Raw genomic sequence first — 25,364 nt, 5'->3', positions numbered from 1 at the left:
TGAGAGTGGAGGTGGTGGAGACATCATGTGACCAGAGACAACAAGTGAAGGCAGAGGAGCAGAGAGCTTAGGAGCCTAGGGTCAGCCAGGCCTAGGACCAGGAACCTGGCTCCATCCTTGTCCTCTGGCCCTTAGCCTCGTTGACATTATTTTCCTCATCTATAGAGTCTGGAGAATAATATCTACCTCAAGGAGTCATTATAAGATTAAAAGAGATGAGGCATCTAAGACACAAGGCTCTGTTTCCTGTTAGGGCTTTGGGGTATAGGCATTTGGGAGCCATTTTGATGGAGGGGTAGGGATCTCTAGCCACAAACGTTGAAAACATTTCTAGGCATCATGAAACTAGGGCAGACCTGGTTGGCTCATTACATTCCAGGCAAAGGGGACAACTTGAACAAATGCCCCAAAGCAGAAAAACCTGTAGTTCCCTGGACTTTAGACATGTTCATCCTAAACGTTGAACAAATAGCACATGGAGTTACCATATTTTGATGAAATAAAAAAAATGATAAACAATTGCTACCACTTACTTAGCACTTACTATGAATCAAGCCCTGTGCTAGCACACCCTGCATGAATTATCTCATTTAATCCTCTCATTAGAGAGGAGTTAGAAATTTGTTGTCCCCATTTCAAATATGAAGCTCAGAGAAGTAAACGTAATTGCCTGAGGTCACACAGCTAATAAGTAGCAGGAGGGGAATAGACAGCAAGCTTCTACCTTGCTTCAGGCAAGGATAGGGATCCTGTGCAGACCTACCAGGTTCTCACCGCAACTTCATGGAGCAAACCTCTGACCCAGGGCGAACCCACAGAGTGATGTGCTCAGTTTCCTGATCATGGGCTCGGTGTTCTATATGACAAGCAGGAAGGGGTCCAAAGTCTTAGCAATCACTGATCCAGTCTCCAAACCTAAAATCATCCACTTTCAATATATTGGAGCAAGAAGGTAACTTGGAGGTCACATGGTCAGAGTCTGTCATTTTAGAGAGCGACATGACTTGCTTAAAACTTACCCAATCAGCTAGTAGAAAAACCTCCTGTAATCTCATCATAATTCTCTGACATTTTTAGCCTGCAACTAAAATGTGAAGGAGATGTCTGATATTTGTCCATACAGCCAGTCCTATGTCCCAGGCCTACTGATGAAGTTGGGGAACAGCCAATTCACTTAACCATTACATACGCATGTTCTCATCCCCAATATCTGAGCACATCACCATCCCCAAAGCACTTTCCCATCCATGGTCTCATTTATGTTCCATCTGTGACCTATGGCAAAACAGGGGTTATATGTCCATTTTGTGGACAAGAAATTGGAATTCAGGGAACCATAATACAAGTGTTGAGGATGAACACAAAATGCGTTTCCTCATTTAAGCCCAAGCATTCTTACCACTGAACCACACTGTCCTAATGAGGTGGTGTCATTAACTGATTTTTTTTTTAAAGATTACTCAGGTTATTAGATGGACCCATGGACAAATCTAGTCTAACATTTTCCTTTTGTAGTTGGGGAAACTAAGGCCCAGAGAAGAAAATGGGCAAACCCTAGCTACTCAGAGGCACGGCTAGGACTTATGACTTGAAAGTTCTCTGTTAATAACTATGTTAATTGACATATTTCTATTTCTTGTCCAGAGCACACTGTTAGGCATCTAGAAACAAGGCAATGTGTATTCTACAAGCTCTGTTCACTCACCAGGCCTACTGTGCTGGTGACAATAGGTTACAGTTCATGTGCTAACTCTGATTAAACATCAGTGTTTGTCTAGAGTTCAGTGTTGAGAGGTGACTCTGAGGGCACATCTGGGCACAGTGTAAAAGAATTCCTTGACTGGTATCTGTCACATATATAGGAAGGAAAACTGGTCTCAAGCCAGCCATATATTGGGCATTCTTATCCTAAAGTAAAACCCAAAGAAAGGGCATAATTATTAGTAGTAATTACACCACTTATGGAACACCTACTATGTGCCCGACACTGGGTCATACATTTTACCTTTGTTGTCATATAATCTCCATGGCAACACTGTGCAGTGGTTGCTATCATCACCATTGTCAGGAGAGGAAGACTGAGGCTCAGAATGTTATGTTACTTGCCCAAGATCCCCCAGCTAGTAAGATCTAAAGCCTAAAACAAGGGAGGCAGCTGGTTGCAGTGAAAAGGCAAGGGTGTACAATCAGGAGACCTGGGTTTTACTCCTGGCTCTGCCACTAAGAAGCTACATGACATTGGAGAGTTCACTGCCACACTGCGGGACTCAGTTTCTTTACCTGTAGGAAGAGAGCACTGACAAGATGTGCCCCCATGAGGCCCTCCATCTCCGTGACTTTGACCCTGAGAATTTTCCCACTAGAACTTTGGTGGGTAGGGAGACAAGATCATCCACCACCCCCATAAGGCAGAAGGAAGGAATGGTGAGACAAGGATTCTTCTATCCCAGTCTCTGAAAAAAGTCTAGCTTCTAGTCCCCATGGCAGCCCAGAGCTTCTTGGCAGCCCCAACCCAGAGTCACTTAATCCTCCATCGACAGTTTAATTAAGATGTGTGAAGGGCTGTGAGAGCTGCAGATGATAGGAGAGATCCAAGAACAAATACCCCAAGTATGCTTCTAATCTTCCCTGCACTCATGCTGCCTTCACATCCCTGGAGATGAGATGTTCCTGATAGCCTGCTCTGAGCGGCTATGAGCACAGCCCTGGCATTTAGGGCACTGGGGTGAGGCTGAGAGCAGACATATTAATTTTCTGCATACCGTTGCCCAGAGGGCTCTTCAGCTCTGCCTATCAGCTGCCCCTTTCCCTGCCGTGGCCATCCTGTCAGGTCAGATTGCATCTTGCCATTGCCTTGCTGTGTGTTTTGTTAGGTTTCTGCCCGGAAGATCATCTGCAAATCTGGTCACAGCTGAATTTATACATTTCTCTGTTTCCTGTGAGAGAATATGACTGTCTCTCAGCGAATAGATGCTCTGATTGGTTCTGGGTATTTCCTCCCCTAACTTTGAAATTCTCCCTCCCTTTTCTCCTTTCTTTCTTCTTCTTCCTCACATGGACATTGTTGCTTGAATGATGTATCTTCGTGTAAAGAATCAGGTTTTTCAAGCCCACAAGGGACTCAAAGGTCCCCATGCCCCAACTCCTCATGGAACAGATGGGGAAAGACTAGAACCCAGGCTCCTCACTCCCAGTCCAGTGGCCTTTCCAGATGGTCAACCATACTGCAAAACACACCATCTCATTGATCTAATTATAGACTCCACCAAATGCCTCCCTGAAATTCTCAGTAACTATTTCCATTAACTTTCCCTTGAGAGCAGAATTTTTCTAGGCCCAAATATCTCGATAGATCAGTTGGTTCAAACAACAACGTCTATCAATATTTTGCCAACACTTGATGTTGGTATCAAGGAAATAAACCTGATATTTGTATGCAAAGAAAAATGATGCATTGTGTGTAAGGTCATTTTATACTAAATGAATCTTAATCTGCATATTAACCACTAGATTACATGAGTTGCTTGACTCTAGTGCTGCCTTAAAAAAAAAATAGCCCCTTATATGTGTTTAACAATTGTCCATTTACAAAGCCAGACTCCAATACCCCTAAAATACGCCTACCTTTTGGGGAAAGGATGCTCTTTAGAAAGAGCATGTTAGATGAGAGGGATGACTTGTGGTCCTGGGTTGTGGGCCTTGACTAAGGAACTACTGTGTGCAAGGGTAATCTCTGTGAAGGACTCACAGAAGGGAAGATGCCCCCCCTTCTTCAAATAGTATCCACATACTTGAGACCTATACACAGCAAGGGTATCTCCCGATCTCGGCAGTCTAGCCTGACAGTCCAGTGAGTACCTGCACAGTGTGTCCTAGAGAAATACAAGCCCTCACAAGTGAGAGCCACAGAGGCCATAGAGATCAGAATCACCTGGGGAACTTCTGAAAAAGAATTTTTTCTAGGCTCCACCCCAGATTGCTGAGTCAGAATCTCTAGGTTTAGAGGAGGGGCATCTTAATATTTACAATTTCTGCACATGACTCTGGTGCCCACTAGAGCTTGTGAACTATTGTCCTTGAAACTGAAGTGGTCTCAGAATACATAGGATTTGTTCTGGTCTGTGGAATGACTAGTAGGATGTGGCTGGAGGGAACAAGTGTATCCAGTGAAGGATACAGCCTAGGCAAAGTTCCAAAGAAGGGAAGGTTCAAAATGAGTTCAGGAGGAAGGGAGGAAAACAGTTTGGCTAGATTTAGAGGCTTTTGAAATGTAAACAGGCTACAATATTAGGCCTCAAGTTATTAGCTTTATCAGACAACAGTTTACATTCTGAAGTCTGTCTTGTAATATGACTCATGATCCAGAAATTCCTCAGTGTTGTCCTCCAATAATGAAATCAGATTCCACTGATATTCGGCTCTCCACTTCTGGGCAGTATAAACATGGCCTTCTTGAACAATAGATAGGGTCTATAATGTCTTTAGAAGCTAGACAGGGTCCCATTTCTTCACTCTCCCCATATAGAAGGGGAATATAATTTCAGCAGTAATTAAAAGATTCTGAGCTATTCTGTTCATTCTGTATTTGTAAGATATTTGTACTTTGGAACCTACTGGTACTAATTAGAGCCTCTTATTTTGCAATCACTCATAATTTGTTTCTTCCTGAGTTAATCTCGCTCATGAATGTGTGATCAAGCTACACTCAGCTCTTCATTAGTGTGTGTGCCGACCTCAATTCCAAGCACAGCCAGCACTTAATTCCAGCTTTGTTCCTGTCCCCTTCCAGAGGTCTAAAATTGCCGTGTTTGAGAAGATGTGGACATACATGAAGTCAGCGGAGCCATCAGTTTTTGTGAGGACCACGGAGGAGGGAATGATCCGAGTGAGGAAATCCAAAGGCAAATATGCCTACCTTCTGGAATCCACCATGAATGAGTACATTGAGCAGCGGAAACCCTGTGACACCATGAAGGTGGGAGGTAACTTGGATTCCAAAGGCTATGGCATTGCGACACCCAAGGGGTCTGCCCTGAGGTAAGTAGCCAAGATTTGCTTCCTTGGTACTCCCTCTCCCCTCCCTACCTCAGGAATGAAGCTGCTGTGTCTGCCACATGGCTCCAGTGCCACAATGTGAGCTGTCAAGGGGGCTCTTCTTGGACAACTGTGGGCCTGGAAGATTCCAGTCACCCAAGATCTTCAACCCTGAGGTTGGAAATTGACCTGGGGGCCTCAGCTTGCTATGACTGTTGCTGCCCATGTGTTCCTCCCCACACCTCGCCTTACCCCTCCAAGTGTGTTAAACATCAATGAAACTTGTGTTTGTGTCATGTGATCTGTAACACACCATCCTTTACCAAACACTCCCATATACAACTAGGCTATGAACAGAGTTCTCCAGCAACCTGGATTCTTTGAGAGAAGGTGGTTTGTAATATTTGTCTCAAAAGAAACATAAACACATTGTCCAAATGAAAACTCAAGGAGTTTGAGTCCTAAAGGCTGTGGCTATGGCAATCAAAATAATACCAAATGAATGGCAGCCTCTCTTCTTTACCAGATACTGATTTCTTTTTTTTTTTAAGATTTTATTTATTTATTTATTTATTTATTTGAGAGAGAGAACATTCATGCACAGTGGGGGAAGGGCAGAGGGAGAGAGAGAATCTCAAGCAGACTCTGCCCTGAGCATGGAGCCTGACGTGAGGCTCAATCTCATGACCCTGAGATCATGACCTGAGCGGAAACCAAGAGTTAGATGCTTGGACCAACTAATGGACTGAGCCACTGAGGTGCCCCCCAGATACTGATTTCTTTAGCAAGAAACAGGTAGTTCAGTAAAGAAGCAAAGTGAACTTTACTCTCACATAAAGAAGCTCTGGTATTCATTCCAAACAGCTAAGGTAGAGTCCTATAGACTTGGGATCAAAAGATGTAGATTTAATTCTTGGATTTACTACTCACTATCTTACCAAAGGTAAGGCATATCATCTCCCAAACCTTCAGTTTCCTCATCTGTAAAGAGAGGTTACTCATCCCAGCCCTTCCTAGGTCCACGATAATTGTGAATCCAAATTTGGATAATCTATATAGAAGGTAACTGAAAACAGCACAGTATGAAGTAACCATGAGACATTATGTCAATTTACAGAGGGATTAAATCATTTTAGGGAAGGATAGTGTTCAAGGAAAAGTGAGAAGTGTTTAAAAAGGTTGCAAAAGGATGGAGAGGGGTTCCTAACCCATCTTGACATCCAGGACCACCTCTGCCTCCACATCTTGCATTAATGATATTGACCCCTGCAAGGTTCTAGGCACTAGGCTCGGACCTGGAGCTACAATTTTGAACAAAACAGACATAGTCTCTCTTCCTATGGAACTATATTCTTGCAGGGAAGACAGTCAACAGGTGCTTATTGTTTGATGGTTCATGACAACTATGACAGTTTCTATGATCATTGACAAAAGGCGACCTAGAGGACACCTACTTCCAGCAATACAGCAGAACAAAACTCCCACTACAAAACCTACATATGCAGGATAAAGTTATAACAAATAGCCTTTTTAATGGAAGTTAGGAAATTCCTAGGCCAAAACAGGAAAAGTACATCAAAACCAGAATGAAATGCATAAGCTGACTATTCAGGGGCTGCCTTAAGCAGGGCAAAGTCATAAATAATGTGACAATCTACATGAATAAGAATCAGAAGTACATCTAAAGACATAAAAGTAATGAAAAACATTTTTAAAAGAGAAAGACACTATCATAAGAGACACACATATTTAGAAAAATACCAATTAGAATTTAGAGAAGTAATAAAATCTCAATGGAAGGGTTAAACAACAAATTAGTCAAAGTGGAAGAGAAAATTATTACACTGGGGAAAACAATGGAGATGATTCCCCAGAATATCACACAGAAATATAAAAAGATAAAAACCATGACAAAGAGGTTAAGAGACCTGTAAGAGAAAAACAAAATCCCAGGTACATCTCCTGTGAGACAAGAAAGGAGAGTAGAGGCAGTATTTAAAGGGAACTTTCCAGTATTTATGGAAAATGTTAAAAAAAAAGAAAACGTTAATACCCAGATTTAAAAGTTATGTGTCCCAAGCAGATAAAAATCAGCAGCTGATTCACTTGAAACTGCAGAACTATAAAGACAAAGAAGATTTCAAACATACTTAGAGATAACAGGGTCTAATCTGGTATGCAGGATGGGTGGGGCGTGGCCAAGAAGGCTTTTCCAAAAACGTCTTTTCTCAAGCTGAACTATGACAGATTAATAGGAGTTAATAAGGTAATGTGAGGGGAGTAGAAGAGACAAGCAGTCCAGCAGAAGGAACAGCATGTGCAAAGACTCTAAGGTAAGGAATCATGGTACAGTTGATGAACTAAAAGAAGCCAAGTGCTCCTAGAACATAGGTAATAAAAAGGAGAAAAGGCTAAGCTGAGATTGGAGAATGATATAGGGAAGGATTTTATAAAGAATTTTTGTCCTTATTTGAAGAGTAATGAAAATACACTGGAGAATTTTAAGTAATTTTCTGAAAATGAGGAAACAAAGGTCTCTGGAGGAGTACAAACAACAGATTGTACCTAATGAAGGGAAACCAAATAGCCTGGTATTTATCAATCATGCATTTTTGCCTGGAATAACTTAAAGGAGTCTCTGTACAAGTTTAGACAAAGTTCAAAGGGGATCCAGAGGAGAGTGCTTGGCAAGGAAGAGACTTTTATCTCAGAAACTTAAACAACACTACCCTAGAAAGGCCCAGAGTAGAGAATGAGCTCTTACAGGTCTCAGAACATCAATGATGCTGCAATACTACAACTTACTGAAGGCTTTATGAGTCAAGGATATTATTTGATCTAAATACTTGTATATAAAGTTAGGAAAACAAGGCACAGAGAGGTGACATGATTTGTCTAATCAATAGAGTACTGCCACCACATCCCACATATTGGTGCCTAGGATGAGGTGACAAACTCAGAAAATATTAGATGTTTGAGTGACATGAACCTAAAGCTCAGGTCATCTGGCACTCAAATGACTTTCCACTATAGTAAAATCTACCATTGAGTGAATGCCTATTCCATGGTACACAGTATGGTACATGCATTATCTTGTTTAAATTTCATACCTATGAAGTACCATTATCCCCACTTTACAGATGGGGGAACAGAGGCACAGATTTAAGTTACCTGACCAGGTTTACACAACTAATAAGAAAGTAGCCAGATTTCAAGCTCAGATAGTCTGATTCCAGAGCCCATGCCTGTGACTTACTCTAATGCTTCACTGGGCTTTAGGACTGACAGCACCATTAAAGGCAGGAGACTGGACTTATGTCAGGTTCCCGGTACCTATTCTCATGGGTCAAGCAATAGCCAACAACTGAAAAAAGCTAAAAAACAGACATTTGGAGCCCAGAGCATCCACTCATTACTGTGAAGATGCAAGGTGATAGTGATAGTCATTTTAATGCACCAAATACCACTTCTCTGAGCAGTAACACTGCTTTAATGGGTTTTGCATGCCCGAAGATTCTTTGGGGATAAATGCTGAAAATAATTTAACTCTGTAACAAAGAAAACCCTATTTCTTGTTTACATCCTATAAGATATAACAAGCTATTTACTGATTTTGAGAAAGCAAAAGAAAGGGAAAGGGAAATGAAAAGGAACATATTCCAGATATAGATCACTGATGGTGGATATGCAAGTCAAGAATACCCAACTGATGGCCCCATGTGCCCAGCTCTCTCCCGCTGCTCCATTCTCTCCAGCGACAACTTTTATGATAGTCATGGGGTCTCCTGACTCAAAACCAGAAGAGTAATGTTCATCCTAACAGGGCCATGAGTTTCTGACCTAGGAAAATCCCTTTTCCCTCTATGGGAGTCTCCCTCTCATCTCTGCATTAAAACAAATCATCCTAGCAACCAATAGTGTAGAAGTTCCATGAAACACAGAACTGCAAAATGGTTACAGAAAATATGAGCACGCATGCGCGCATGTGCTCACACACACACACACTCCAGCCAGGGTTCCATCTTATCTTGGCCTCACATGCCCCAAAGGGTGCCATTTCCCCAAGGCATGGTCAAATACCAAAAAGTCATGGCAACCCAAATGTCACACAGACCTGTGTGCCTGCTCCAGAAGTCTTCAATCCATTGATTTGATCCCAGGAATGCATTCTGCATGACAGAAGTTGGAAGTAAGGAACCAGTAAGACGTGGTAGCTGTTTACTGCTTCCTCTGGTCCCCATTTAAAAGGAGCTTATTATGTGCTCAAGATAATATTGCAGCAGAAATCAATTTTAATTCAGGTTATTTTGAAGTACAGCAAAAACTTTTTAAGACATTGTTCAGCCATTCACAAAGCTGCGAGCTCTGCAAAAGTCTTTAGAGAAAGCTGCTTCAGCAGCACTACAGGCATCGTCACAGACTTCCCTTCTGCCCTGTAAAAGTGGAGCTTCCACAACCCTGAGGCAGGTGTGCTCCAGGTTCAGTGCCTGTGCCTACATCAAACAGGAGTTCCCTGGTAGCCCTTCTCCATCACTTGCTCTCCATAAAAGCCAGACCTCACCATACCTACAGGGCATTCAGCCCCTTCTAGCCTGCCTGGAAAAAGCTCCAAGTTCCTCCAAGGCAGATCACCCAGCTCTGCCTCAGAAGGTCGGAGAACTGATATCTAAGGTCCAACTGTTCCTCTAAAACTTGCCAAGTGTACTTGGCAGAAGCCAGGCCATGGTCCCCACAGAGTGTTAAAAGGCTGTGTTAGTGACAGAATGGTGTTTTTGTCTCTTCTGCTCTGGAAACAAATACTTTGATGAAGCGAAGTAGTTCGATGCTTGATTTTCCATTTGGACAGGTGGTGTTTCTTTGAAACAGATGCTGTTTGTTGGCTGTCACTGCATGTTTGGGGCTGGATAAGGGGCTGAATTATGTTTCCAAAGCCCTTAGGTTATGGATAAAGACCTTCTCAGCCAATGCCAGTCACTAGGGAAAGGCAATTGGTAAATCAACTAATTATGATCTATTGGGCCCCTTCGTTGCCAACTAAATGTATTTGCTGGTCCATACTGAAGTCTACTTTCTTTATTATGATGAACACTCCCTTCAGTTAGAGATGATGTGTTCAAATTTCCTCAGTAAGGGGGCATGGCCCATGTTTTACCAACCCAAGAAGGAAGCCACACCAGATTGGCCTAAGTGAAAATCTCAATTAATGATTCTTCTTCACAAGCCATTTACTGGGAATTTGATGGATTTGCTGAGTTATAGCCTAATCAGGACATTGGTCAAAGTCTGGTCTTTAACTTTGACCGTGGTTACTATGGAGTCTTTTCTGGTCTCTGTGATTGTGACATGTTTGTCTTCTGTCATGTGTCTTGTCCATGCCAGATGTATGGGCCAGGGGGACAGGGGCTCCCTCCTACAGCTTAGTAGATGATAGATGGGCGCCCAGAAGGGTCTGAGATGTCGTCCCTGTGCTTTCCATTCATCTTCACAGATTCCTCTCTGAATATCTCCTCCACACAAGGTCCTGTGCACATGCTTTAGGGAGTAGCAGTGAGAGAGATGCAGTCTCAGCCCCTAAATTATGCATAACCAGATATAGCTCATAAGCAGAATTACACAGATGCCTATCATTCTACCCAGTGCCATAAGAGTCAGTGACACCCAAAAGGAGGAGAGTCAACATTTGAATAGGATTTGCAAAGGTTTTGTGGCAGAGGTAACATTGAACATAGGACCTGAAGAAATTGTGATAATGAGAAGTGGGGATCAAGTGGTCCAGATGGGGGGGATAAAATAAGCAGAGGTGAGAAAACATAGGGCTTACTTTAGGAACAACAGAGGGTCACTTTAACTAGAGAATGCATTAATAAGTAGGAGCAATTGGTTGTGGTCATACTGTGAAGGATTTCAACTGTCTCTGTATTTTTTATTCAGTGTCAGTAGGGGCCGTTAAAGGCCATTGATGTGGAGGGATCATGGACCAAACAGGCTCCCAAAGATTATCCTGGCAGTGGTTCTCAATGTGAATCAGAGAGAGGAGATTCACAGGCAGAGAGGTCATTTAGAAAGCTGTTACAGTCATTCTGATAAAAGGGAATGAATGTGGTCACAGATCATAACAGGTTGGAGACAGAGGGAAGACATGGTAGACTCTATGCTCTTCATCAGACATAACCTCTACTTGAGGGCTTGAAAGCCTCTAATTTCTGAGACTTCTGTGCTCTTTAAGGCCTGACCAGGTACAAACTGATTCTGTCAAGGACAGAAATTGGGCAGATATGGGGTTTACCTCCCACACAGACTTGCTGCTGCTGCCTCAATTTCACCTCTTAGGTGCCTTGAAGATTCAGAAAGGCATTGCTGGGAGGGCTGCAGCAAGAATGGTGAAGGCTCCCAATCACTGTTCTCTGTCCCTATTGCACTGACTCCACCTTGCCTCTATCTGGTGTTTTTGTTGTTGTTGTTTGTTTGTTTGTTTGTTTGTTTGTTTTAAAGTAGGCTCCATGCCCAGCCTACTGAGCCCTGAGATCAAGACCTGAGCTGAGATCAAGAGTCGGACATTCAACCGACTGAGCCACCCACGTGCCCCAGTGGTTTTTGTAATCAGACTTGAGTTCATTAACATTTTAGTCACGCTGGTATTCAACTGAATATATTTTTCTCCCTTTACACAGCCCTATTCTGGGAAGTATCTACTAAGAACTGCTTGTCTGTATTGGCATATGGCTGAAGGAGGGAGGTTAAGGCCGTGACTCAGGAAGAGATATCACAAGGTTTTGTGGGGACCATACCCACTTCCAGAGATTGAGGGTCTCCTAGTTGTCCACCTCAATGTTGGGGCCTCGTGACATAATTATATCCTCAACTTGGTTCAGTGGGCCTCTCTTGAACACTTTTTTTTTTTTTTTTGCCTAATGCTGATCTGAGTGTTACAGAGGCCATCAAGAGAATTTTCTTTTAGAGAATCACAGTGACCCAGAATGTAATTGGGAAACAAGCAAGTGTTGTTTTCTGCGGTGTTGATCCTATTGCTCTAAAGAACATTCCCCAACTTCACTATGTGTCAAATTATTTAAGGAAGCTGTTTAAAAATGTTCCTTTCTAGACTCTCATTCCTTAGATTTCGCATTCTGCAGGTCCAGGGTGGGATTCAGGAATATGCAATTTTAACAAGGCCCCTGAGCAATTCTGTTACAGGTAGACAGCAGTCTGTTTTGAGAAACAGGGCTAGAGGCCAGAGAATAGAGATGGACAAGGTCTGAGGAGACAGCAGCTTAAAAAGAGAAGGAAGGTTAATATGATGGGAGCATGACAGGGAAACTGCACTGAATGGTGTCCAAACCATGGTCCTTAGAGTTGAGCAACCTTCATTCAGGTTCCAGGGCCATTACTTTGCCTACAGGTTGATCTCACTTGGTAAGTCATTATAACTTTATGAGCCTCTGTTTTCTTTTCTGTAGAAATGGAATAATAGTAATTCATTGCAGTTGCTCTGAGTTTTGATGAAACAGCACAAAGTGCTTGTCACAGAGGGTAACTCATTAATGTTAATTCTCCACCCCTCCTCTCCTCCCATTAGACCTACCAAAAAGTCACTTTTGAACCAGATAACTTATTTCTTCCTTCTTTGTGAAACACTGTGTTCATCAGAAATACACACGAACACCAGCCTACCTCCCGGCACTGACTGCATTAGAAATAAAATGTCTCTCTCTGAGAACAATTTGTGGTCCTCCCCCACAGAGAACACACTAAAAAAATAAAACCCTGATATTTCTTTTTCTCCCTCCCTCCCACCCTCCTCCCATAGTATAGTACTGTGCAGGGCCTGCTGCTGAGAATAAATACAGCATGTCCCAGGGAAATGACAGGACCTTTCAATTGGTCCTTGCCTCCTGATGGGTAGCCAGGGATGCTTGTTGTCATGGTAACCCCATGAACTCTGTGACCCAGGTTGGACCTGATCAGAGACAAAGTTCTCTGAGCAGAGAAGCTGAATTTGCCTGCATCCTCAGAAGAGCTGGAGAGAAAGGAAGAGAGGGAGGGAATGGGGGATAAAAAGGGAGGGAGGGACGAAGAGAAGGAGAGAGACAGAAAGAGAGAGAGAGAGAGAGTGTGTGTGTGTGTGTGTGTGTGTGTGTGTGTGTGTGTGTGTGTGTGTGTTTGAATAGAGACTGGAGGTCTGCTAAAGGAGCACTGCATCAATACAGAAGCTTCTCAGGTCAGGACACATGAGATGGATTATAGAGTGAACTGAGAAATCCTCCTAGGAGACTGGCACAGCAGCCCAGTGTGGAAGTCCAGGCAGTGGGGCGGTGGGGGGGGTGGGGTGACAAGGGCTTGATTTAGCATTTAGTGGTGATAAGACCTATTGTTAACATTTATCGGGCACTGACTCATCCCAGGAGCTTCTACAAAATATTTGATGTGTATTAGCTTATATAATCCTAACAACCCTGGGAAGGTAGTATTGTCTTCACCTTGATCATATAGTTTGGGAAACTGAGGCATAGAGAGGTTATGGAACTTGCCCAGGATTACCTGGCATGGAAATTGGAAAGCTGGATTTTCAACCCAGGCAGCCTGATTTCAGAACCTCTTCTCAGCCATTAGGGGGAAAAAAATGGATATAAGGACAGAAACTGTGAGGAAGAAATGATTATTCAGAGGATAAAGATCACTGATGGCCTCTCCCCCAACACACACAGGTACAATTGCATTTAGTTCTACCCAAGTAATACGCAAGTCAGAAAGCTGTGGCCCCACAAAAGGAAGTGGCTCACTGTCGTGCACTGCCTGAATTCCGTAGAGAGCCCCGGCCTCCCTTCTGCACTGTTTGCATAGGGGGGCGTGCATATCCATCTCTCCCCAGGGTCAGGGCCCTACCACCAGTTGATGTCATTGCCCCATACCCAGAAATGGAAAAGGGTACATCCGATGCAAACTAAAGTTTCCTGCTGACCCAAGACAGACTGAACCAAAAACATCTCCAGAGATTTTCATGCTTCTTGAAACTCTATAGTGCTTTTGACTCCTTTCAACGACAGCAACTCTCTAGTCCTTTTGACCATTTTAGACTTGATTGTACCACATGCATAAAGAGGAAGGACACTTCATTCTTTCCATACCTAACAGTGTGCTGGGCATGCACATGCATCCAGTGCCCTAGGGACGTCCAGGCATGAGCCTTCCCCCTGCCTTTGGATTTGGGTATTATCATTTCCCGTTCACCAGTTCGGAAGCTAAGATTCAGAGAGGTAACACTCTGCCCAGGTTCTCACTTTGATTTGTGGAATGCAGCCAAAGTACAAACCTGCCTCCTGAACCCCCACATCCCCACCTCTGTGCTGATGGAGGCACCCCTCACTGCCTTTGCCACCTTTTAAGGTGGCATCTTTAAAACAAGAGGGTAAGTGAGACACCAGGTGGCCTCCACAGCCAGAGCCCTCCATCCAGAAGCCCCGGACTCTGCTGGAGATCCACAGTGCAGATGTACCGTGGAGGATTGTGGTAAAATCACAAAGGCAAAGGCACACTCACTCCTGTTACAGCTCTGTTCTTATCACGCCTGCTTGAGAAGCTCGTAAACGGCAGAGCAACACATTGAGGAGAGAAAGAGGAGGAAGGTGGACAGAGCAAGGTGGCAAGGAGGAATCCGGAGAGATGAACGGCCTGGGATGAATGGCCTTAACAGCCACGAGAACAGCGGCCCAGCACGGGCTGTGATTTGCCTGCCGAAGCACTGCTTTCTCCCGCTGATATACAAATTGTATGTTGCTTTCTTTTAAGAAGCTGTTGCTGTCAAAAATAGCATCTTTTTTTTTCTCTCTCTCTCTCTCTCTCCCTATCATCAGCAGCTTTCTTTCAGATGTGCCCACTCTTCTTTTCTAAGAAGGCAACTGCTGTTATACAAAGGCAGACCGAGAGGGAGAAGGTCTGGGTACCTGTCCCGGCCCTGACACTTGGGCCTTGTGGGCGTGGGAAGCGAATGTGCTTTGCTGTGGATCAGACTCTCCTTCAGACCCGGCCTCCCATGCTCACAGCCTGTGTGATCTTGGCTATGTGGCAAACAGCTGTATGGACCATCAATTGAGTGTTAGGGCCCTGAAGTCAGGACTGAGAACAAATCCCAGGTGTGCCAGTTAATGACAGGAGTCACTCAGACAAATTATTTCACCTTCCTAATCCTCAGTTTCTCCAAATACAACAACTGGAGGTAACTAGCATTCACATTGGTGGTTGTTAAATAATTAAATGAGCTAATATAAGGTGTTTAGCACGGTGCCTGGCACATACTCAAGTGGCTAAGAAAGGTTAACTCTCATTACTTAATCTCTCAGAAGCTTAGTTTTCTCATCTTCCAAATGGGAATCCTGCTATAAGCTTTGCACAGTGTGGAAATAAACTATTTCATCTTGGGAAATAAATGAAATCACTTATAAAGAGCTCATGGTGCATGAGTTCTTGAATATTAATCCCCTTTTCTCCCACACTTCTTTTCCTTCTGCTTCCCCTTGACACTCGTCATCTGTTCTGTTAGTTTGGGGATCTGACCAAAATAAGCGGTGATTGCCTTCTCTTGGCCAGACCACTCTCAGCTTCTTTTCATGGTAATGAATGGAGTTTCAGGATATGAAGAGACGGAAATATCCAAATATACAGTTTTATTCTCCTTTCCACTCAGGGCCCCCCAAAGTTCAGCTAATAGTCATCTTGCTTCCATCCAGAGCCTGGTTTCTGAGGGCAGGCAGAAAGGAAGGGGAAGGGGTAGCCCTGAGCTGAGCCCCCACACAGAAATTCTGGGCCATCTGTTTAGTAACATTTATGAATCACTCCATGTGCTGAGATCGTGGCTTGGCAATCACATCTAATTAGCCTCTTCCTCAGCCTCTTTCCCTCAGAGGAAAGGGGCAAAGGACCAGGCGAATCCCTAACAGAGGAGCCAACATCCCCCTAATGAGATGGAGGTAGTAAGCCAGGGGAGTCTCCAAACAAAAGAGAGTCAGACAGGCATATTTGCATATATTATTCATGCCTCCTCAGCACACCCATCTAGCAGAAAAAGAGCATAATGACCTCTTAATCATATTCTCTATTCCAACGGGAATTAAATTTATTCCTTTGGAGGAATGTAAAAAAAAAAATTCCATAGCACTATTTGAGCCAGTCTCCTTTGGGCCCACAAATACCACAACTTTTCCCCACCTGGTGTCTTTTCTTACTGCTTCCTCCTTCCTAACTACATTTCAAAGTATGGTCCAGTGAAGCAAGGGCCAATGGTCTTACAGAACCTAGCAGAAAATTTAGCATGTAGACAACTCCTATTGACTGTTTGTCACACTGACCGATTCCTACCCGGCCAACTTCCAGGTGTATGGTGACTTTTTGAGCATGTTATAGAATCAGTTGATGTGTCTGGTCTTGTGTAGTTTCATGAGAACCAGGAAATACTAGTCCTACTATATAACTGTATAACATAAATTCAACCAACCAACTCTTTAACTCATGAGTCTCTTTGGCCATTACTAGAGCACATCCTAAAGGCAGCTGATGAAACTACATGACCATGATCATACAATTTAATTCTACCAATATTCTAAGTATAGCATTTTTCAAAGCACTAAAGTAAGTCCTCTTAAGGAAAGCAAAATGATTATGATATTGGCACCCCCAAGATTGGTTATCTAATAAAGGGGCTGTAATCAAAAACGTCCCCAAGGGCTAGGTAAAGAAAAGAAGGAAATGGATTGGGGTAAATGCTTATATGATTTCCGTATTTTTAATAGAACCATGAGTTCAGGCAATACTTCTCTAACAAAATCACAGTGCAAACACTATGATAAATAATAATTACAGTGAATATTTATTGAGCACTTGCTGTATATGGCAGACACTCTCTAAGTCCCCAAATGCTTTCTCTAATTCATGTAATCCTCATAAGAACCCAATGAAGTAGGTACTACTGCGAATCTCATTTTATGGATAATAAATCAGCAGCACAGAGAGATTAAATTTTTGAGGGCACACGGCTAGTCACTGGCAGAGCCAGGATTTGAACCCAGGCAGTCCAGCTTCAGAACCTATGCTCTCATCCCCTACACTATCCTATAAATGGAAAACTGACAGTCTCTGGGTGATCACAGAAAATTACGGGGACTTATGGAACAAAAGATTATCTGCCTATCTAGAGGGAAAAGACTTCACTCCGTTGTGATTTAATATACTGCTGTGTCAGAATGATGCCAGATCCGGTTTTTCAGAGAAACTAGAAATCTCAATTTTTGTGTGAACTATTCAAAATTTTCAGTGTTGGTCACAGTTAAGAGAGAAGTAGAGAAGGCACAGCCTAGTAACGACTAACAGTAATACAAAAAAAGAGAGGAAATACTGTGAAGATGATAGAGGATGGGTAGATTGATAGATAGATCATTATATAGCTGGGTGAACAAGGCACAGTGGGAAAACCATGCAGGGAGGGGTTAATGTCCTGCCTTTTGGGTGGGAGTTCTAGGAAGGCCCCCAAGGGAGGCAGCAGTCCCTGAACAGGGCCTTAAACCAGTGGGGAGAATATCTACAAGCAAGACAGCGAGAAAGATAATTCAGGTAAAAGATCCAGCAAGCATACAGTGCAAGAGTGAAGGGGGGAGTAAGCCATGCATTCTTTATCTATCTTTGTATCGCTGTTTGCAGCAGGGAATCATTTCCTCAAATGAAATCTCTTGTGGAATCCCATTGTAAAAGACAAAGGGATGGAGTGGGGGTGGCTGAGCTGCTGAAACAGGAGACGAGGGGCTGGAGGTGGAAAAGGAAGAAGAGAACTCAAGACGAGTTTGGGCCCAGGGTGGGAGACTCAGGAGATCACAATGTTCCTCTCTCCCTCAGGAGCCATTCTCCATCACTAAAGAGACAGTCCTCCAACATTACAACCCTGTATGTTTTAAAGTCCACAAGAAAATAATGGTCCTGCTGGCCTGCCCAGCATTCTGTTCTCATTGGCGTCTGTCCTTTGGTGGCTGGTACTTAGAACTGGCCCAGCTTCCCTTCCTTTCAGTGAACCAGAGGCGGCTGAGAGGAGACCAGTGGGCTGGCTCTTGCCTTGAATGGTGTTTCCACTCCCTGTGTTAATTCTAAGGAGGTTTTCATTCATCCGCCCCCCCCCCCCGCCCCGTTATCTTTTGTCAAGCATCTCTGGAATGTCAGACACAAACCCTGTCATGCTGCTGACACATGGTTCTGCATTACAGGACCAGATGTGCTTTACTATGAGCTGCAAATGAACTGTTGGCACCTGCTTCTCACAATGTGGGGCTGGCTAGGGATCAAACATGCCTCCGAAAAGCTTTCTGTGTAGAGTCCCGGCTGAACGGGCCAGACTTCAGGTCCCCATCCAGGTCTCTGCACTGTACGAGGTGATGGTAGCCGTAGGACCCTAAAGAAAGTTAAGAGGGCCAGAAATATATATCACACAGGTAAAACTAGCATGCAGCTTCTGGGGATTCACGTAACTTTACCCATGTGATACAACATAGGTTTCAGAAACTTAAAACTCCTTCATTCAAAAAACACGTATCAAGAAGCTCCTGTGTTAGCTATTGTGCTGGGGGCAGAGTCTCTGCCATTAGAGAACCCTCAGTCTGGTTGGAGGAGCCAGCAATGGATATGGAATGATGAGTTTACTGTTGTAGGGTATACAAGTACAGCAGATCAGAAAGGAAGGCCTGATCCATTCTGCAAGACCCAGGATTTGCAGAGAACAACATATGCTAGAGGCTTATATGAGGAAGAGGTTCTACAAGTGGCAAAGTATACCAGGTAGAGCATGTGCCAACACAGGTGTGGTGTCAGTGGCACTTCCAATCCAGACACTTGTCCTCAATAATCTCAAAGCACTTTGACATCTGTCACTTCATTTGAGCCTCACAATACAGACAGTTGGAGCTGGAGCTTATCAATTATTCCCATTTTCCTGGGAAAACTGAGGTACAGTTATGGTAACCAGCTATCCTGGTTTGCCTGGGATTGAGAGGGTTCCTGGGATGTGGAACTTTTAGTGCGAAAACCAGGGAAGTCCCTGGGCAAACTGTGACCAGTCTGTCACCAGAGGTACAGTTATAGGACTTGCCATGGAACTTGACCAGAAATTAGTGAGGGACTCAGATCAGACTCAGATTCTTTTCTCCACCTCGGAGTGGAGAGATGAAGAGAGTGCTCTATATGTGTTTCCTTTTCCTTTTTTTTTTTTTTAAACCAACTCCTCTGTGTTATTTTGCAGGGTTAGAAACCAAAGACAAATCTTCTGTCTTTTAGCTGAATCAAAGGCTGACCAACACTCCTTCTCATGAGATCCCAGAACTGATTATTTCTTGAGTATATTCCAGAAGAGAAAACCACCTGTAGTGGTCACAGGTGAAAGGAACTTTGGCCTTACAGAGGTCTGCCTTTTAAATGAGACTTCTGACATAACCCAACTCTCTATTTCCATCTGCTTGGTTGGAAATAACCTCTCCCACATGACTTACCACTCCAAACTACTGGGCCAGTAGCATCTTCTGGACCCTTAGCTTTCTGCCCCATCAGTGATAGTGTTTACCTTGGACAATCCATACTGACAATGTCAGAGTCTGAACTATAAAGACAGAAGGAGTCTTTGAAATCATTATCCAAAAGGGAGGTGATTAAAAGAGTGCTTTCTAGGATCCGAGTCCACAGACACCCAGACCTGTCCTAGACTCAACTATTCTTCCCCTTGGGAAGGCAAGCCAAACAAGCTTTGGTTCTTACTGAGGCTCTGGCCCCCACTCCAAGCAAAATGACCCTGGTTTGGCTTCAGCAAAGGAGCAGAAACACCCAACCAAAGAAGGCCTTCAGCTGAAGTGGTTTCCTCATCTTCTGAGGCCTGCCTAAGAGGCGTTGCTGCAGGGCTCAGAGATATGTGTAAGGGGAGAATAGAAGTGGCTGCACCTTCCTCACAGAAGAAGCACCCTGGGCTTCAGAACCCTCCAACCCCATGAAAGGAAGAGTTAGAATGGCCATGCTTACTTATACACTTTGGATCCAGTGCAAGGAAATTACCACTCTTCATGGTCCCCCTAATGCCTTTAAACCTCACTCATCAATAGCTGCCCTCCCCCTTCTTGAGGACAGATGCAGAGCTCCTTGAAGTCTCTTCCCTTAGAAGCCCAGTGGATCCCAGACTAGAGATGTCATGGACCAAATATAGTGCCAAGAAAGAAAATGGTGGTAGAGACACTTGACAATGATTTATCTTGCCAATGAATCTTGATATCTTAGAAGAAACAAGACAAAAAATGACCACCTCTCATCAACATAATAAGAGAAGAAATATGTTAACACTAAAAAAGAAGGAAGGAAATAATCAATCGTACATAAAGGACTGTCCTTTAAATGGAAAAGTTCAGCTTTCTGAAAACTCACGATACAACCCTTATCTTTCCTCATTTTCCCATTGATAAGTGAAAGCTTCATCACAAATTGGCCTGGCTCTTTGGACCACTGATTGAGTCCTAACTTTTTATGCAGCGCATGTATTCCCTCCGTGTTTTTCCTGACCATCAACAATGTCCCACCAGACTGCCACTTTGCAAATAAATCCCCTGAGAGCTCTAGCAGCTCCAAAGTTTACCATCATATTAAGCATAATTCTGTGTCCCTGTGGTTTCATCTCCCTGATCTAATTCTGCCCTCCCCATTGAGAATAAATCTAATTCCTCTTCTACTGACCACCAGTCTCAAGTTTCCAGGTGAGCCCTGTTTACTTTGCAGTGACCTACTGTCTCCATGATCCCTGGATTCAGAGTTAAAACTTTTCAACATTGTCTGTTCCTCTCATATGAGTCATTACACTGGTTAATTACTTGATACATATTTACTTAGGACTGACTGTGCAGTATAGATGGGCTGCTGGTCTGAGGCCTCTCCCTGCTTAAACACCTTCCCTGTCTCCCTTGCCTGCAGGTAAAGTGTTGACTTCTTGGCATATCCTGCCAAGATAATTAGGGCTTAGACTCAGTCAGCTGTTGTAGCCTCATTTCCCTCGTGACCACATTCCGCAGGCCTGTGCCTCCTAGCTCTACTTCCTGATTTCACTCTTCCCTTTTCACAGAGCACTTCCTGAAGATTTTCAAACTCCCACCCACTATCAGAATTAAACTCTCCCCTTTTCTGGTGCTTCCGTGATTATTTTAAAATCAGATACAGTCTTCCATGACCCACTGAGAAGCTTTTCTGCCTCCCTCATGAGACTGTACATTCCTTGAAATATGAGGTTTATAACTTGCTCAGTTCTTTATTCCTACTAAGTACCTAGCATGGTACTTGACACTGAATCGGCTCTCATAAATATTTGGGGAGTTGACTTGAAGACATCAACTCTTTACACCAAAGGTTTTATAATCCAGTGAAAGACTAAGGCTAATACACATGAAACTGTAGTAGGCAGGGCAGTGAATTGACCGCTAGGTTCCAGGGAGGTTCAAAGGAAAGGTCAATGAGAAATCAAGTGCTGATGGAAAAATTCAAGGAAAACATGGGGAGCATTGCAAGGCAACCAGTGTTATGAGAGAAGTTAAGGAAAACAGCAAGCTGCAAGCATATAGAAGCAGGAAGAAACACACTGTTTGAAGGGGAGCAGGATGTCTAGCAGCCTAATGTGATTAGAACCGAAGCTTCCTTTGAGGGAGAAGAGGCATAGCATATCACTGCAGGCTGAGTATGAGCTCCAAGGGCTGTTTTATCCCATACTCCTCAGATGCTTGAACACAAAGTTTTGAAAGAGAGACAGTTGCTTCAAAACTGAAGCCCAGAATTCAGTCCTTAGCCTTTCATAAGTTGAGGCCTAATTAAAACCATCTGAAATATCTCCCTTGACTGCTTTTTTCCAAACTTCAATTTCCCTGCAATCAAACTTCTTCACAGTGGCAAGTTCGAATACATTGAATCTTAATGAGTACCAGGTCATCCTGGAGACTACCTTTCTAGGGTTCCAACTCCTCCCTTCTCAAGACATCCAATGATACTTCATTGATCCAGATACTCACCTGGACCCATCAGCTCCTGTGGCTTAAAGTCAGGGCTCAGGTAGTTGAGGGTCTGCCAGAACCAGAATAGCGACAGGCTACTGTTGTTCTAGTATCATCATTTTTATCTCCTACAAAAGAAAGAGAGGGAGGGAGGGGGGAAGGAGGGAGGGATGGAGGACGAAGAAAGGAAGGAAGGAAGAAAAATTTCTTTGGCCTCTTCCTTACAGTCAAGTTGTAAATTAGCATCTTATGAAATGACCTATAATGAGGTTTTTCTCCTCTGCTGCCTTGGCTCTGCTGTGGGCTTGGATAATGGAGATCCTTGGGTGTTACGACTGTGTGCAAAGTAAAAGTTTTGAAAAGGACTGAGGGAGTGGGGAGAGAAAGGTCTAAATAAGCTTTCTTGGGCTTCCTGATGCAGATAGCACCTAATCCAAGACAGGCTGGAAAGAACAGTGCTTACGTGCACAGACTGCAGTCATACAGAGCTGAGTTAGAACTTTAGGCTAGTTATGTATTTGTCCATGGAATGTAATAGTAATAATAGGATGACCAAATAGGGATGTGAGGTTTAAATGAAATAAAGCATGTAAAGTACTAATGCCTGGCCCATAATAAGCTCTCAAAAAAATAATTACAATTATTATCTTATGATCCTGTGCATTTTCTTTGCACACTCTGGTCCCTTACTGTTGTGTTCCAGATAGGTGAGTTTACCAAATAGCTGAGTTAGAGACAGATAAGGTTATTATTTGCACTTAGATTCCATCCATCCATTCATTCAATCATTCATTCGCCTCCTCCCCCACCAAAAAAAAAAAAAAAAGGTATTTCTCGCTTTTATACTGCAAATATTGTAGGGAGGAGTTTAAAAACAGGAACGATGTGTACCAAATATTGTAGGGAGGAGTTTAAAAACAGGAACGATGATCTCTGCTCTGGGGAACTGACAGTCTATTTGAGGAGACCCAGCCAACATACCAATTAGCTATGAGATTACAGCATAACGGATCAGAGTTCAAGTTCAGAGAATCACCTGGGAAGAGGGATGTTCAGTGGTAGAATTTAATTAAATGCTTTGTCAGGAAGTCCCTTTTTCAGTCTGTGATATCATGAGCCCGCCAATAAAGGACATAAATTTTCACCTATTTCCCATTCTGGGGCTTGTGCCATGAGAATTGTCCACTTTCCTAAACACCTTTTCACACCACTGACCCCAAACTGGATTCTGTGCCTGAAGGGAACAAACAGTAGAGACCTTATATCTGAAGATAGAAAAGTGGTCTGATAGCTCACAGCAAAAATGAGAATTAAGAACTTGCTGACCCTGACCTTTATTCTCTCTTTCAGCGGCTCCCTCTACCTTCTCTCCCATACCCAGTTCCCCTTTATGCCTATGACAACACTCCTCCCTCTCCCACTTGAGTCTTTCTACCTATGTTTTTCTTAAATGCAAAGGTAGAAAGAGAAGAAAGGGTCAAGAAATCTAGGCAGTGGCTGTCTGTCCCTGCATTGAACATCCCTAAGGAAAAATCCCAAGGCCCATCATTGCCCTTTGTGTGTCTGTTCAAGATCTGAAACCCTTTTTGTTTTGCTTTCAGACAGAAAAGGAGAGAAAGGGTTGTCCCACCAAGGTATCTAAAAGACTGAAGAGTGCGTTTCAGGGATCTGTTAATGGAAATTGTTTGCCCAGCTTGAAAATTGCCACATTTAAACTCACAATGTGGGGTAAGCGAAATCATAAATATGAACTCCTTTTCAGGCAGCAAACAGCAAGCATTTGGAGTCTTTCTCCTTTGCCTTTGGGGATCTATATGCCACAGTCTAGTTAGCTGCCCAGTGACTGACAAACATAAATAAAACGTAATAGTTGTAGTAAACAGAGTTCCTATGAGTCAAAAACTGTTTTCCAGGGAGGAATCAACATGCTTCTTATTACGCTAGAGTCACCAAATAGCCAAAGTTTAGCTCTTATAAAAAACACAGGCAATAAAAATAAAAATGCCTGCCTTGTCCACTGTCTACACTCAACAGTAGGGTAGAACTGGCATCTGAAAGTTCATAGTAGTAAAGGGATCAGGCAAGAGGCTGTGGGAAGAGGGCTGGATTTGATGGCCCATCTGCCTTCCTATCAAATGCCCCTTGCCACCTACTATGGACATAGCTCCTTTGAACCCCTCCCTTTCATCCTGTTTGTGCTTCTTGGTGACCTGTAAACCCATCTTGGTTAAGTAAAAATTGAGCTTTAACTTAAGGTAGCACCATTGACAGAGAAATCCTTAAGAAGAAGTAGTAAAATGGGAGGTGGGACAAGTTATTTTTTTTAAAGATTTTATTTATTTATTCATGAGAGAGAGAGAGAGAGAGGCAGAGGGAGAAGCAGGCTCCCCACTGAGCTAGGAGCCCGATGTGGGACTTGATCCCAGGACTCTGGGATCATGACCTGAGCCGAAGGCAGACGCTTAACCATCTGAGCCACCCAGGCGCCCCAAGGTGGGACAAGGTATAACTTGAAAGATGGCCAACTCCTTGCCTGAAGAGCTAGACTAGGCATTGAAGAATGGGAAGGCAAATCCAGTCAATAAATTATTCCAGCCATTAACTCATGCACCCATGGGTCCAGCACATAAACCTTTATAAGCAACACTTGAACAGGGTCTTAATGGGGCAAGTGAGGGGTATAGGTAAAGAAAATTAGATTGACTCCCTTGGCCCTCACAGATGGCCGTGGATATGTTATATGTATGTGTTGTCATTGATGTGGCCAGAAACCCCTGCTGTGGGATTTGTTAAATACTGACCTGACTTACTGGAGCAGGTGTCTGTGGTCCTCCAAAGCTGTCAACCTTTGAGCATGGTGATTCCAACTAAAAGTCTCATAACCCTTCATTGCCTTTCTCTTTTAGCCCTAAGCAGCAGTAAAGTACATGAAGTCAGATTGTTCAGAAAGCCTCAGGAAAATGACTCAAACATGACCTTGTGATGAATCTGTTTTTCTCTGTCCTAAAATGTCTAAAGTGTATAATTACATCTTAATCTGATTCTGTCCTCTTCTACTTCTTAGGTTCTCCTGAAATTTGCCTGTTTCTTTTTGTGACTTAATTAATAGAATGCCAATCACATTGTTTTTATATCTCTCTATATATGTGTATTGTGATGTGGGAAACACTCAGAGGAATGGGTGAGCCAGGTGCCTTCCCCTGCTCCCTACTTTGCCAAGTTGATAACTCCTTTGACCCTCAAACATCAACAGTGGGCATCGATGTCCCCCTCTTATCTTGACTATATTAAAGT

At 43.4% G+C, this 25,364-nt stretch overlaps 1 protein-coding gene across 4 annotated transcripts in view; it reads left to right on the top strand.

Annotated features, from left to right (window-relative positions):
• GRIA1 (glutamate ionotropic receptor AMPA type subunit 1) overlaps positions 1 to 25,364 on the top strand; it is a 301,403-nt gene that overhangs the window by 257,502 nt on the left and 18,537 nt on the right. For 3 of the 4 annotated variants that reach the window (XM_035727550.1, XM_035727549.1, XM_035727551.1), the window contains exon 13: positions 4,790 to 5,037. In XM_035727550.1, coding sequence (XP_035583443.1) covers positions 4,790 to 5,037 — 248 coding nt within the window. Of the gene's footprint in view, positions 1 to 4,789; positions 5,038 to 5,090; positions 5,297 to 25,364 lie in introns of those variants that run through there. The other variant, XM_035727552.1, reaches the window with a different exon arrangement.

The sequence above is a fragment of the Zalophus californianus genome, chromosome 5, assembly GCF_009762305.2.
Source record: "Zalophus californianus isolate mZalCal1 chromosome 5, mZalCal1.pri.v2, whole genome shotgun sequence".
Lineage (NCBI taxonomy): Eukaryota > Metazoa > Chordata > Mammalia > Carnivora > Otariidae > Zalophus > Zalophus californianus.
The sequence above is the reverse complement of the archived record's forward strand: the minus strand, read 5'-3'. Positions and strand labels throughout refer to the sequence as shown.